This window comes from Pseudophryne corroboree, chromosome 6, assembly GCF_028390025.1.
Source record: "Pseudophryne corroboree isolate aPseCor3 chromosome 6, aPseCor3.hap2, whole genome shotgun sequence".
Taxonomy (NCBI): Eukaryota; Metazoa; Chordata; class Amphibia; order Anura; family Myobatrachidae; genus Pseudophryne; species Pseudophryne corroboree.
In genome coordinates this window covers 17,317,012-17,333,510 of record NC_086449.1, presented here as the reverse complement: position 1 = coordinate 17,333,510, position 16,499 = coordinate 17,317,012, and the positions used below count along the sequence as shown (strand labels likewise).

The following is a 16,499-nucleotide window of genomic DNA, read 5'->3' as shown; positions in this document are numbered from 1 at the left end:
CTGCTGTATCTGAAAGGGGTGCTCTCTCTCTCTGCTGTATCTGAAAGGGGAGCTCTCTCTGTCTGCTGTATCTGAAAGGGGTGCTCTCTCTGTCTGCTGTATATGAAAGGGGCGCTCTCTCTGTCTGCTGTATATGAAAGGGGTGCTCTCTCTCTGACTGCTGTATCTGAAAGGGGTGCTCTCTCTGTCTGCTGTATCTGAAAGGGGAGCTCTCTCTGTCTGCTGTATCTGAAAGGGGTGCTCTCTGTCTGCTGTATCTGAAAGGGGCGCTCTCTCTATCTGCTGTATATGAAAGGGGTGCTCTCTCTGTCTGCTGTATATGAAAGGGGAGCTCTCTCTCTCTGTCTGCTGTATCTGAAAGGGGTGCTGTCTCTGTCTGCTGTATCTGAAAGGGGTGCTCTCTCTTTCTTCTGTATCTGAAAGGGGTGCTCTCTCTCTGTCTGCTGTATCTGTAGAGGGGTGCTCTCTCTGTCTGCTGTATCTGAAAGGGGTGCTCTCTCTGTCTGCTGTATCTGAAAGGGGAGCTCTCTCTGTCTGCTGTATCTGAAAGGGGTGCTCTCTGTCTGCTGTATCTGAAAGGGGCGCTCTCTCTGTCTGCTGTATATGAAAGGGGTGCTCTCTCTGTCTGCTGTATATGAAAGGGGAGCTTTTTACCAGACTTGCAAGTCTGGTAAAAAGTTTTTATATAAAACCACTTGTGGGCAAATGTGGATCAGCGTCCTAGCCAGGAACTGTGGACATTTGAACTGAAAGGGTTAATACTCTGTGTTCTCCTACAGCAACCATTTATTTATGTGATGAATTTATTTATTTATATGATTTATCTTTTAAAGCAGCTTTTTAATCCTGAGAGATAAGCTGAACCTCTCAGTTGAGTTTATTAAATATATTTTTTATACATTAAATATACCTTGTTATTGAATTCCAGCCGGCGCCAGTACATTTTCTTTTTTCCTATACATGTATATTTGAGGGAACTGACCTTCACTGTACAGGCTGCCGTTGACAGCGCACTCTATTTGTATATTGATTGGCCTTTTGCTGCTCCTCCATCCTCTGAAGTATATAAGGGTTGAATTCCACCTCGTTACCACCTCTTGCTTCAGCAGATGGCAGGGCATGTTCAGGAGTGTTTGCTGGTGCTCCAGTCTTCGGCACGCGGTGGCTGAATGTCGAAAGTGTCCCGCAATTTTTCGGGCCACCGACAGCATCTCCTACATGCCCCTGTCGTTTAAAAAAAAATTATGCACCACCAAATTAATTGTATGTGCAAAACATGGGACTTGCTGGAATTTGCCCACATGTAATGCACGCACAATATTGGTGGCATTGTCCGAGATCACAAATCCCCAGGAGAGCTAAATTGGGGTAAGCCAATCTGCGATGATGTTCCTCAGTTTCCGTAAGAGGTTGTCAGCGGTGTGCCTCTTATGAAAAGCGGTGATACATAGCGTAGCCTGCCTAGGAACGAGTTGGCGTTTGCGAGATGCTGCTACTGGTGCTGCTGCTGCTGTTGTTGCTGCGGGAGGCAATACATCTACCCAGTGGGCTGTCACAGACATATAGTCCTGAGTCTGCCCTGCTCCACTTGTCCACATGTCCGTGAGGACACTTTTCTGATGTCTCTGTACATTCTCGGTATTGCCTGCCTAGAGAAGTGGAACCTAGATGGGATTTGGTACAGGGGACACACTACCTCAAGCAATTCTCTTAGTCCCTGTGAACTAATGGTGGATACCGGATGCACGTCTAACACCAACATAGTTGTCAAGGCCTCAGTTATCCGCTTTGCAGTAGGATGACTGCTGTGATATTTCATCTTCCTCGCAAAGGACTGTTGAACAGTCAATTGCTTACTGGAAGTAGTACAAGTGGTCTTCCGACTTCCCCTCTGGGATGACCATCGACTCCCAGCAGCAACAACAGCAGCGCCAGCAGCAGTAGGCGTTCCACTCAAGGATCCATTGGAGGAATCCCAGTTAGGAGAGGACTCGTCATTCTTGCCAGTGACATGGCCTGCAGGACTATTGGCTTTCCTGTCTAAGGAAGAAATCGAAATTGAGGGAGTTGGTGGTGTGGTTTGCAGGAGCTTGGGTACAAGAGGAAGGGATTTTGTTGGCAGTGGACTGCTTCTAATGTCACCCAAAGTTTTTGAACTTGTCAATGACTTCTGATGAATGCGCTCCAGGTGATGTATAAGGGAGGATGTTTCTAGGTGGTTAACGTCCTTACCCCTACTTATTACAGCTTTACAAAGGCAACACACGGCTTGACACCTGTTGTCCGCATTTCTGTTTAATAAATTCCACACCGCAGAGGTGATTTTTTTGGTATTTTCACCAGGCATGTCAATGGCCATATTCATCCCACAGACAACAACTGTCTCCCCGGGTGCCTGACTTAAACAAACCACATCACCATAAGAATCCTCCTTGTCAATTTCCTCCTCAGCGCCAGCAACACCCATATCCTCATCCTGGTGTACTTCAACAGTGACATCTTCAAGTTGAATATCAGGAACTGGACTGTGGGTGCTCCTTCCAGCACTTGCAGGGGGCGTGCAAATGGTGGAAGGAGCCACCTCTTCCTGTCCAGTGTTGGGAAGGTCAGGCATCGCAGCCGACACAATTGGACTCTCCTTGGGGATTTGTGATTTAGAACGCACAATTCTTTGCTGTGCTCTTGCCAGCTTAACTCTTTTCATTTTTCTAGCGGTAGGATGAGTGCTTCCATCGTTATGTGAAGCTGAACCACTAGTCATGAGGAACATAGGAGAGGGCCTTAGCCGTTCCTTGCCACTCCGTGTCATAAATTGCATATTGGCAAGTTTACGCTTCTCCTCAGTTGATTTTAATTTAGATTTTTGGGTAATTTTACTGAACTTTTGCTTTTTGGATTTTACATGCTCTTTACTATGACATTGGGCATCGGCCTTGGCAGACGACGTTGATGGCATTTAATCATCTCTGCCATGACTAGTGGCAGCAGCTTCAGCACTAGGTGGAAGTGGATCTTGATCTTTCCCTATTTTACCCTCCACATTTTTGTTCTTCATTTTTTAATGTGTGGAATTATATGCCAGTTTTATATCTGGAATTAGACGGCAGTAATGTCTGGAATAAGATACCACTAGATAGATACCAGATACAACTGTGACTGGAATGATGATGACCTATGCACAGTCACAGGACACTACCACAGCACCCTACAGCAGCAAGATGCAGAACAAGACACTGAGCACTAACCATTGATACTGAGCACTGATGATACTACTGAGCACTGATACTGAGCACTGATGATACTACTGAGCAGCACGATGCAGCACAAGACACTGTACTAGTATTTGTAATGTAGTATTACTGAGCAGCACGATGCTGCACAAGACAATGAGCAGTGATACTGAGCACTGTTGATACTACTGAGAACTGACACTGAGCAGCACGATGCAGCATAAGACACTGTACTAGTATTAGTAATGTAGTATTACTGAGCAGCACGATGCAGCACAAGACAATGAGCAGTGATACTGAGCACTGATGATACTACTGAGAACTGACCTGAGCATCACGATGCAGCACAAGACACTGAACTAGTATTAGTAATGTAGTATTACTGAGCAGCACGATGCATCACAAGACAATGAACAGTGATACTGAGCACTGATGATACTACTGAGAACTGACACTGAGCAGCACGATGCAGCACAAAACACTGTACTAGTATTAGTAGTGTAGTATTACTGAGCAGCATGATGCAGCACAAGACAATGAGCAGTGATACTGAGCACTGATGATACTGAGCATGATGATACGGAGCACTGATGATACTACTGAGATCTGACACTGAGCAGCACAATGCAGCACCAGACACTGTACTAGTATTAGTATTAGTGAGCAGCACAAAAGCACTCTGGAATTGTCACCCCCCAGATACCACTGTGACTGGAATGATGATGACCGATGCACAGTCACAGGACACTACTACCACAGCACCCTACAGCAGCAAGATGCAGCACAAGACACTGTACAAGTATTACTGAGCAGCACGATGCAGCACAAGACAACAAGTACTGATACTGAGCACTGATACTGAGAACTGACACTGAGAGAACGTAGCCACGTCCTCTCTGTACTCTCTACAATGCCCGAGTAAAAATGGCGGTGACGTGCGGCTCTTTATATGCAATCCGAATCTCGCGAGAATCCGACAGCGGGATGATGAAGTTTTGCCTCGTTCGGGTTTTCCGAGTCAGGCAGCAATAACCGAGCCGGGCTCGGAACCGTGTTTGACACGTGGGGGTATATTTACTAAGCTCCCGATTTTGACCGAGATGGTGGTTTTTCTTCAAAGTGTCATCTCGGTCATTTACTAAACACAAATCTCAGCAGTGATGAGGGCATTCGTATTTTTTTTTAAGTCAAAGTAAAAAAATACGAATGAATACACCTTCGGTCAAATATTCCTGTTATTTGATAGAACTCGGTAATTTACTAAAATCTGTATTTCATAAACACTGGCGGCAATAGCCAAACACTGCCGTGAATAAATACAAATCGTAAAAAAAAGTAGTTTTAAAATAGACCTGCTTTTTTTTACCGTGTTCTGATAGACATGCACGGATCCGTGAGATCCGTGCATGTTTATCAGTGGGTAGGGGTGGGAAAGTGTTAAATTTAATTAAAAAAAAGTGTGGGGTCCCCCCTCCTAAGCCAAACCAGCCTCGGGCTCTTTGAGCCGGTCCTGGTTGACAAAATATGGGGGGAAAAATGACAGGGGTTCCCCATATTTCATCAACCAGCACCGGGCTCTGCACCTGGTCCTGGTGCAAAAAATACGGGGGACAAAAAGCGTAGGGGTCCCCGTATTTTTTGAACCAGCACCGGGCTCCACTAGTCAGAGAGATAACGCCACAGCCGGGGGACACTTTTATCTAGGTCCCTGCGGCCATGGCATTAAATCACTAACTAGTCACCCCTGGCTGGGGTACCCTGGAGGAGTGGGGACCCCTTAAATCAAGGGGTCCCCCCCTCCAGCCACCCAAGGGCCAGGGGTGAAGCCCGAGGCTGTCCCCCCCATCCAAAAGCGGCGGATGGGGGGCTGATAGCCAAGGGGAAAAAATCAGAATATTGTTTTTAGTAGCAGTACTTCAAGTCCCAGCAAGCCTCCCCCGCAAGTTGGTACTTGGAGAACCACAAGTACCAGCATGCAGTGGAAAACCAGGCCCGCTGGTACCTGTAGTACTACTACTAAAAAGATACCCAACAAAAAACAGGACACACACACCGTGACAGTAAAAGTTTATTACATACATGCACACCTACATACATACAAACTTACCTATGTTCACACGAGGCTCGGCCCTCTTCTCCATGTAGAATACTTGGGGTACCTGTGAAAAAATGTATACTCACATAATCCAGTGTACCCATTGTTGTCTTTATAATCCATGTTCTTGGAAAAAAAAAACACGGAAATCCGACCACGCACTGAAAGGGGTCCCATGTTTACACATGGGACCCCTTTCCCCGACTGCCGGGACCCCCCCTGACTCCTGTCAAAGAGGGTCCCTTCAGCCAATCAGGGAGCACCACGTCGTGGCACTCTCCTGATTGGCTGTGCGCTCCTGTAGTGTTAGTCAGGCAGCGCACGGCAGAGATACAATGTAGCGCCTATGCGCTCCATTGTAACCAATGGTGGGAACTTTGTGGTCAGCGGTGAGGTTACTTTCGGTCATCCGCTGACCACAAAGTTCCCACCATTGGTTACAATGGAGCGCATAGGCGCTACATTGTATCACTGCCGTGTGCTGCCTGACAGACACTACAGGAGCACACAGCCAATCAGGAGGGTGCCACGACGTGGAGCTCCCTGATTGGCTGAAGGAACCCTCTTAGACAGGAGTCAGGGGGGTCCTGGCAGTCGGGGAAAGGGGTCCCATGTGAAAACATGGGGCCCCTTTCAGTGCGTGGTCGGGTTTGCGTTTTACTTTTTTGACAAGTACGTGGATTATACAGAGAACAGAAGAGGACTGATCTACACTGGATTATGTGAGTATCATTTTTTCCACAGGTTCCTCATGGATTCTACATGGAGAAGAGGACCGACCCTCGTGTGAACATAGGTAGGTAAGTATGTATGTTTGGAGGTGTGCATGTATGTAATAAACTTATACTTTCAAGGTGTGTGTCTCCTGTTTTTATTGGGGTATTTTTTTAGTAGTAGTACTACAGGTGCCAGCGGGACCGGTTTTCCACCGCATGCTGGTACTTGTGGTTCTCCAAGTACCAGCTTGCGGGGAGGCTTGCTGGGACTTGTAGTACTGCTACTAAAAACAATATTCACATTTTTTCAACAAGGCTATCATCCCCCCATCCGCAGCCCTTGGCTGGGGGGGACAGCCTTGGGCTTCACCCCTGGCCCTTGGGTGGCTGGAGGGGGGGACCCCTTGATTGAAGGGGTCCCCACTCCTCCAGGGTACCCCGGCCAGGGGTAACTAGTTGGGGTTTTAATGGCACGGCCACAGGGACCGATATCAAAGTGTCCCCCGGCTGTGGCATTATCTCCCCAGCTAGTGGAGCCCAGTGCTGGTTTCATAAATACGGGGGACCCCTACGCTTTTTGTCCCCCGTATTTTTGGAACCAGGACCAGGCGCAGAGCCCGGTGCTGGTTGATTAAATATGGGGGAACCCCTGTCATTTTTTTCCCCATATTTTTTCAACTAAGATCGGCTCAAAGAGCCCGAGGCTGGTTATGATTAGGAGGGGGGACCCCACGCAATTTATTTTTCAGATTTTAAACTAAACAGACCCTTTCCCATAGATAACCATGCACAGATCTCACTGCCCCGTGCATGGTTATCCAAACTCGACTGGAAAAAGCAGGTCTATTTTTTTGCTGCTTTTTTAACGATTTGAAAAGAAACAGACCCGCACTTGAGCACTCAGAAACTAACACCCAAATACGAATGAATAGTGAATGGCCGTATTCTATGAAATAACAGCCGCGTTTGACCGATGGTCTATTCATTCGTATTTCGGGACGTTGTCATTCAAACCATTACGAATAGACCAGACACTGCCGAGATTGGTGCTTAGTAAATTCCCGGATTGGGACTTAGATTTATAACATTACGGGGAAACGGTTAACCTGCTGTAGCTCAGGGAGGAACTACAACCTTTCCTTAATTAAGAACAGCTAAGGCATAAAGACCTGGTTAGATGAGTTAGTCAGGGGGAATGTAAGGGAGCAGTTGCACCTTTGGCAGTCCTACTGTATCTATGCTGGAGAATCTGAACACTCACTTTGCTGTGAATGCTTTATATACTTATATATATATATATATATATATATATATATATACATACTGTAGCGCAACTGAGCTGATTCAGATTTAAAATATTGGCATGTCAACATGTTACTGTAATTGTCTATTTTTTGACTATTCAAAATATAGTCAAAATTAAAAGTAAAGGTAACCACACACAGTGATCTTCGCTCAGTTAGTTTTATTCTACAGATGTAACACTCTTCAGCTTACCCGCAATTGCGGGTATTCATGGCAGGTTTACCATGATGCATTTGCACTTTCATGGGTGCATTCATAGAGGCTCACATGCGATCCATAGAAAATGCATTGATTGACCACATGAAAATCAAACCCGTGACCGTGAAGATGGCCATATCTGTAATTAAGATGATTGCAATTAGAATACATATGCTAATTGCAATAAGACTATGTGCTATTTTACTCTTCCCTCAGTTAGATTAATTGCTATTAGTCTATATTCTGAATAAGATTTGTCTACATACCATTTTTTTCTACTAGATTTTCTTCTCTTAATCAACAAAATTGTTCTCCAAATAATGTATTATCTAAAGGTTATATTTATCACTCACAAGGGATTTTCAAGAAAGTCTCCACAGATTAACCAGTTTACCTAAGGTAACTCTGTAGATAAATAAGAGACATCTGCAGCAATGTGTTGTAAAATGAGCATTATCCCCGTTCTTTTACATTTAGACAATTTGAGAATTTGTCTAGGTAAGTCAATATGTCCTGATTAAGTGGACATCTCTACTTTTCAATGTCAGTTTATTGCAGAGTGCCAAATATGGGGCTTTATTCAGGTTTGTTAGCAAACCAAAAAAGCACACAACTGGGCAAAACTATGTTGCACTACAGGTGGGGCAGATATAACATGTGCAGAGAGAGTTAGATTTGGGTGTGGGGTGTTAAAACTGAAAACTAAATTGCAGAGTAAAATTGAAGCAGACTTTATTTACCCTGCACAGAAACAATATAACCCACCCAAATTTAAATCTCTCTGCACATGTTACATCTACCACACCTGCAGAGCAACAAGGTTTTGCCCAGTTGCTTGTGTTTTTGGTTTGCTAACAAATCTGAATACCCCCATGGAAACATAGGTGTTTGCTTCTTGGTTTTAAAGGCTTTTTTTAAAGGCTTTTTTACTTTTTTTTCCTTAACAGTATTTATTGATTTTTTTTCAAAAAGCATGAATGTTACAAAGAAAAAACAGTAGTGCTGTAGGTCAACACTGGCTAAAATGTGTATTTAATAACCATGTTTATTTATTTATTGTTCTTAAAGAATACAAGAGGTATACAGAATAATAATTTACTGAACATAAAATGTACTTTTAAAAAATATTTGGACAATATTTTTATGTTGGATTTTCAAGAAGTCTTTTTTAACTAGTGATTGAAACATTTATAAGACCTATTTTTTCAGTTGGATTGCATTTTTAATGATCTATCTCTGATATTTAACTTAAAAAAATCAGCATTTTGCTATGATTGTATCTAGGTAGGGATGTGAGATTATGCCAATGAAGTTATACTGTAGCTGCTCAGCCAATGGTGAGAATATGCCAATATTCATACTTATCAGTGGTGAGGATTTGGCAATATTCATACTTATATTTTAATAAAATGGATAAGGGTAGTATGTGGGTAGAATAAGGAGATCCAGTTAGTCATTTAATCAGGGTAAATAATTGCACCCATACAGGTGTATTTAGTGAGTCCAACAGTATGTCAAAGAGATCTCCTGAAGACCCAATATTTCTACAGCAATTCTGTCTTGTATGGGCTAAATCTTATTAAGTGAAACAACTTAAAAACAGGGTTTTTTTCAGCGCACTCAATTAACGCTGCTCTTATCATCATGAAAAATTATCCCAAATCCTTACACATATATCTCCAAAAAATAAAAAATAGGAAGATAAAAGCACTGCTTGTACTAAAAAATTCACTTTAAATTTGAACACATATGTGAATTCTCCTGCAAAACTTCTTACACACTGCACATAAGGGAAAATCAACAGACAAAAATGAAACATGAGGGATACAGTATAAAAGTGCAAGAATCTTCTTTCCACATTTTTGTGGATTAACTGCCATTATATATGGAGTCCTTAGAAAAAGTACAATTATTACTCCCCAGACTTTGGTGAGTGTTTAACTTTAAAATAGATTCATTATAGAGAATCAGGATCATTGTCAATAGTTTTTGAAGGGATATTCCTCATGTCACATAGTAATCCACATCAGACCGGAGGAGCATAGTACTGAAACATTTGTCTTTAATCCTCAATAAATATTAATAGTCAAAAGGGAATCAAAAGGAGAGTTTTCCTTATGAGGTATATTTTATTTCAGCTTTAAGATGCATAAAATATATTTTAAAAACCTAAAAGCAGCATGTGGCAGTAAACATGGATCTACTGTATATTTGAATTGCAGTACAAGCAAACAGAAGCCATATATTTGGATCAAGGAAAATGCTGTTTATGCACCCAAACATTATGCAAGGTTATATATATATATTTATATATATATATATATATATATATCATGTGTATTTCAGTCACAATTTAACAAATAGAGGACATATAGGGAGAAGCCACATGATCTAGTAGTAGGAACCCGTAGAGTATGTTAAGCAAGGTTATACACATCATGTAGCCATGAGACTATGAATATGAAAGTGGCAACATTCAGCACTGTGCAAAACCTCCTCTCTCGGTTGGGATCAAATGGGCAAAAAGAGTTTGATCAATGCGCTTCTATCCACTCCTCTGAACTTTTTTCAATCAGAATATTTCAGTATAACGCCCCTTAGTCTCCTCCTGACTGATGGAAATTACTGACTCAATCTAAGGATTCTCCTTCAAATACTGTTAAACAAGATTCCTGTTTTTTATAAAGCAGTCTCTTTAAAATTGCAACACTCACCAAAGTCTGGTTAGTAGTATTTACACTTCATTTAAATATTCAATACAAAGATTTACCTTTGTGAAGATCTGTAAATGTTCTGATACTTAATACTGATATTTTGGTTTTTATTCTGATTCATCTTCTTGTTTTGGTTTTTGCAAAACGCCCATCAAGTGTTTTAGTTCAAATTCGGATTACATTTCAGTTTTAAATTGAGGGGAAAAAAACAACAGTAATTGATAAAAATTTATAAAAAATTTAATAAAAGCATCTAAAATGTAATTTTTGCAATCCAAAATGAAATATGGATTTAAATTCCAAATTATAAACTACAGGAAAATTCAAACCTGGACTCGGTTTTGAGTGGATCTTGTCAGTGATCTGGAGTGGGTTTCGGTTCGGTTTGCATGCACAAAATTCTTGTGGATTCAGATTTCTGAAGGATCGAACCACACATCTCTAATTCAATCACATCTTCAATTAAGTAATTTATAATGGTGACTAATGGTTGCATGAGCGCTATTCTGTGAATATATTTCTTGCTTGGTGTGTTTATATAGTTTGTGATGTATTCTTGTTCTTAATGGACACTTGCAAGTTGCCAAAATGTATTTATTAATCCTGTTTTGCAAAAAATGTAAATGTAAACATATGGTAATCCAATGCGGCATATTCAGTTAGCCAAGGATTTTATACTGCAGCTAATAGAGAACACATTGTGGGTAAAAACTATTCAATTAATTACCCTTTTCCCAGCACAGTAATCACAGGGTTAATGCTTGCAATTCCATTATTTCCTCACAAAATGCATAATGAAAGGGGTTCTCCACACCTTAGAATGCAGATTTAAGGCATATTTTTCCTGAGGCTGTGAGGAAAAATTCTGCTTTTGTTAATTAGTGCTCTGGGTTCCTGCAGCTAATTTAAATGGAAAGTGCTGAAAATTATTATTTATTTATTTATTTATTACCCATTATTTATATAGTGCACAGATATTCCGCCACATGTAACAGAGAATATTTGCGCATTCACATCAGTCCCTGCCCCAGTGGAGCTTACAATATATATTCTGTAGCACATTTACACACTCACACACACACACACACACACACCCATGTGCGTTCATGCTAGAATTAATTTTGTCAGGAGCCAATTAAACTACCAATATAGATGCATATTTACTAAAGGTTACTTCTACCATTTTTAAGAATTTATAATTTAATTATTGATTTTAAATTACATGGAAATCAATCTAAACAGACTTTTAGTAAATATACTCTTTGGTCACTTGAAACTAGCTAATGAAGTTGTGTACAGTATGGATGAAAAAGTCCTAAATCAGTACAAAGTTTAAGTTCATCACATAATTTTGCTAGACAATACTTGGACTAGCTGCAGGATCTCAAACAATTAAACACTCTTTAGTAAAATAATTAGTTAATAATGGAAGGCATTTGCAGTGTATACTATTATTATTTTGTTGGTATTGAAATGGCCAAGCAGTTTAGAGTTTTAATTGTCATGTAAATTTTAAGTCTTTTAATATAGAATATTAACATGACTGAATTTCACATAGAAGTATTTAATTTGAAAATAAGTCTGTCAACAATTGTCATTTTATTTTCTGAAACTTGCATTTTTTGTTATTTGCACCTTATTGCCATTTTATTTTCTGTCATTTGGCTTTTCTTTTACATCATACAGCCATTTTGTTTTTAAGTTGTCATTTAGATTTTTAAATGATTGTTTTGTACCTTATGACTGTTTAATTACAGTATGTGTATCTAACTAATATTTATATTCTTTGCATCATACTGTCATTTTGTCTTACAACTTTACTATAATTAATGGATTATATTCTATCAATTGGGATTAATGCTATCCAAGAAACTGTATTGGATCTAAGGAATGTTATTTTTTCTCCTGGGGCAGAGAAAATGGAAACTGGCTTAGTTGTGCCTGACACACAGTTTGCTGTCCTCTGCCACTGGGGTTAAATTCAGTTTACATTTTATCTTTCTCTTCTCTCACCGTTTGCATCCTTGACTGCATTACTTCTCACTTGGTCCTTTCCCTCTTGATACAATCTCCTAGTTTGCCAACATATTCAACCTGTCCTCATCTCACCCATCCTAAAATATACCTATATTCTATCAACAAATACCATCCTACTGTATCTATCTCCCACTCCAAATGTCTGTATGGATTGCCTATCACAACCAAATCCCTTTCCTCTCCATCCATTATGTTAGTACTATATGCATATTGTCTTTATCCCATACCCTCCATTGAAACTTCCAAAACCAAGGTCAATAATAATCCTCTCATTGCTAAATCGAACATCATTTTCTCTTTACTTATTCTCCTTTAACTATCTGCAAAAATTATGGATCAACCTCTACTACTTCAAACCCTTGAATCTTTCAGTCTCTTTGACTTTGTCCATCTAGTTGACCTTGTTCTACCATGGTTAAACTGTTAATTCTCTGATTGTTTATTTTCTGAATCTTCCTTTTACTCCACCTACCTACCTACCTACCTACCTCTATTAGTTGATATTCCCAAAGGGTATGTTTTAGCCCCCTCTCTTCACCCTTTACTCCTCATTCTTTTGTGATCTCATCAACTACTTTGGTTTCCAATACTAACTCTACACCGATAATACTCAAATTTTCCTCTCCTCTATTTTCCCTTCACCCTATATTGTGCCTCTATATTATCTTCTCTTCATTGTCTCCATAGTTTCTCAAAATAAATGTATCCATAACTAAACTCATTGTTTTCTCTCATTGTCCTTATTCCTTCTCTCTGTATCTGTTGATAACACCATCATCTCCTTTGCCCACAAGTACAACGTCTGGTATCATCCCCAACTCTTCCTTTTCTTTCATTGTCCACATCAAGTCTGTCTCACAATCATGCCACTTCCACCCATTCCAAACTACAACGCCATGGTCACAAGCACCAAAAACTCTGATGTTTGCACTTGTAATTTCTTCCTGGTCTGTTTTAACTGCCTCAGGCCATGTACTGTATTTGTATAATTAATCTGTGATTTTACACCAAGAATACAAATAAGACAATGTACACATTTATACCCATGGTCAAACCTCTAATTTGCACCAAGCGTCTTGCAATGTTTGGTGCAAAGCACAACATGAATAAGGACACATCTTTATATAGAGATTTGAACTGGTGACAATGTAAATGAATATTATGTCCTGTGGTCATGGTAAGACACTCATTAAAAAAAAAAAAAGCACCGTCAATGCAGTTTAATATGTTTGGAGTACTTGGGACTAGTTCAGCACAGCTACACGTACAGCTATATCTGAAAGAAGAATGCCCAACATCCCCCTAAGCACATTAAAGCCACAAATGACAGAATAATTATTCATATCAAGTCAGAGCTCCATGATTCATTATGCACAAGGGATTTTTCAGGAAATTGTATTCTGATAGATGTGTTTGAATTTGGAGAGTAATGTTAACTGGATTCAGTGGTGTCTCCAGAGAAGGGGCTGCAGGCCAGTTAAAATTTTAAATAGGGAAACCACACCACCTGTCACCAATTGCCATTTCAAACTGACTCACTGGCAGTTGGTGCTGCTCCCCTATTTGAATTTTGAACTGAGCTGCAGCCTCACCTCTGGAGCTGCCCCTGACTAGAATGAAGAGAAGGTTGGAAGAGCACTTTCACAAAATCTCAAGGAGGCTGCTCTCTCATCATGCCAGGAGGGGTTTCAGACAGGAGATACAAATATAAAAGTCATCCATTGTACATTGAATGGCCTTCTATGTGAACATTAATAGACAATAAGAGCATAATAGTTAGTAATTGTGTCCCATTATATAAGGAATAATAAGTAACTGTTAGTTATTTTAGTTATTTTTTATGAATGTGCTTAGGTCCAGGTCTATGTGGCCTAAAGTAGACATTAGGGAGAAAGTGATGTGAGCAGCGTATTGTGTTGAGAATCAAACTGCCTACATATTGATCAGTCCCACAATTAGCAATATATGCTATTATATATAGAGAATAATAATGCATCTAAGAGGAATCTATTCACTTATTTGACAAAATTATTTCTGTCTTACATATTTTAAGTTCTCATAATTATAACTGAGTATACCATAGCTTGAAACCATGGGTTTCTGGCAGGCATTCCCAACCACGGTCCTCAAGGCACACCAACAGTGCAGGTTTTAGTGATATCCAGGCTGCAGCACAGATGGTTAAATCAAAATAACTGATCTACTATTTAAGTCACCAGTGCTGAAGCCTGGATATTACGAAAACCTGCACTGTTATTGTGCCTTGAGGACCGTGGTTGGGAATGCCTGGAATATGGGAAAGGGTTTCTCTACATTAGGATTAAAATAACAACATACAATATTGATTGTTCAACAACAGGATTAAAGAAATCACACCACAATCATAGACAGGTATTCACGTCTTTTGGGATACTATAAATGCTCTTTATATATACTGTAGCAGAATAAACGATTGTAATAATAATAGTGTGTGATATTTGCTGCATCCTTCAGGTCTTGATCATGTGATGCATGGAAACAATATATCTTCTGTATTTCTCTTGGGATTTCCAAATCTTAATAGCTTCAACTTTCTGTTATTCTTGTTTCTGCTCATCATTTACTGCGTCACCATGTGTGGTAATGTTATAATCATTGTTTTGGTTTCAATGAGTAGAAATCTTCACTCTCCCATGTATTTCTTCATCACACAAGTGTCTGTACTGGACATCTTGATGGTCACGGACATTCTCCCTAACTTGCTGCACATTGTACTATATAAAGGTGCCACCATGTCGCTTGGTGCCTGTATCTCACAGTTTTATGTGTTTGCTAACACAGAGTCTTCAGAGTGTCTCATCCTAACGGTGATGTCTTATGACCGATATTTGGCTATCTGTAACCCTCTGCGATATAACTCTATAATTAATCAAGTATTTTGTGTGAAATCTGTTATGGCATCATGGTCATTAAGCTTCTTGTTGCTGTTAAAAAATGAAATAAATATATGCAAATTCGACTTTTGTGGACCGAATGTTATTGACCATTTCTTCTGTGATTTGCCTCCTATTCTAGAGATTTCTTGTTCAGATACTTCATTTTTTCGATTCCAGGCCACCTTTTTTGGCATTATTTTGATAATGTGCCCATTTACAATGATCATTGTTTCTTATGTGTACATCATCACCACCATCCTAAACATCCGCTCCATCAGCGGGAGACAGAAAGCCTTCTCCACCTGCAGCTCTCACTTGACTGTTGTGTGTATATTTTTTGGCACTCTTCTTTCTGTGTATATGGTTCCAGCCAAGGGACATTTATTGGCTACCAGCAAGGCATTATCACTGCTTTATACTGTGGTGACACCAATGGTTAACCCTTTCGTATATAGCCTGAGGAATAAAGACTTCAAAGAAACATTTGAGAAATGTAAACATAACTTCATTTAATTAAATAACATATCAATTTATAAAGTATAATTAGTGTGAATAGACTCAATATTATTTCTTAAAACCTTGTGCAAATGAAATTCAACTTGAAAACATGTGCTTATTGAGGATATTTATTTTTATATTGGTGGTATCCTATTAGCTGTGGTAAATCACTGCCATTAATGGACGCCCTGGCGGCTATCCAATTTGCCCTTACCACCGCCATTTATCAGGATTCACTTGCCTCAGGCTTGCTGAAAAGAATCCCTGATAAGCATCCCCCAGAGACCTGTTTATCATCAATAACACAAGCGTCTGGGAAATTATCCAGGACTTCATATGTTATCACCAAAAGATGAGTCATTAACCACACAGTAAAAACAGGCTGTAATTGGATTGCCCAATAATAATATCATACTATAAAGCTAGTTTTTGCCATGCAGTAAATTAGTGTCAGCAAATACAGCCCATTGAGAGATATGCATTGTGAATAATTTAATTCTTTCAATAACAGAATTTACTTTTGCAAAGAAGAAATGTAAACTAAAAAAAAAATGTAAAGAATAAGTACATAAAACTTGCAATGTGATAATACCTTATTCCATGTCTTTATAAGTCTCTAGAGATCAGGCAAAAGAAAAAAAGGAGAAGCTTTTGCATGTGCAAAAGAATAAATTCAAAATCTATACACATATAATTAAAACTCCAACATTAATGAAAAAAAATTGAATGACATAAAAAAGCTATAATCTATCTGTGATCTCAGTAGTTCCATAAAAATGGACAAATCATAT

The 16,499-nt window shown here is 39.8% G+C and overlaps 1 protein-coding gene across 1 annotated transcript in view; it reads left to right on the top strand.

The window, feature by feature from the left end:
* Positions 1 to 15,723, top strand: part of LOC134934060 (olfactory receptor 5P56-like) — a 40,025-nt gene extending 24,302 nt beyond the window's left edge. Inside the window, exons 2-3 of the mRNA XM_063929574.1 lie at positions 6,070 to 6,121; positions 14,789 to 15,723. Coding sequence (XP_063785644.1) covers positions 6,070 to 6,121; positions 14,789 to 15,723 — 987 coding nt within the window. The remainder of the gene's footprint in view (positions 1 to 6,069; positions 6,122 to 14,788) is intronic.
* Positions 15,724 to 16,499: the final 776 nt, after the last annotated feature.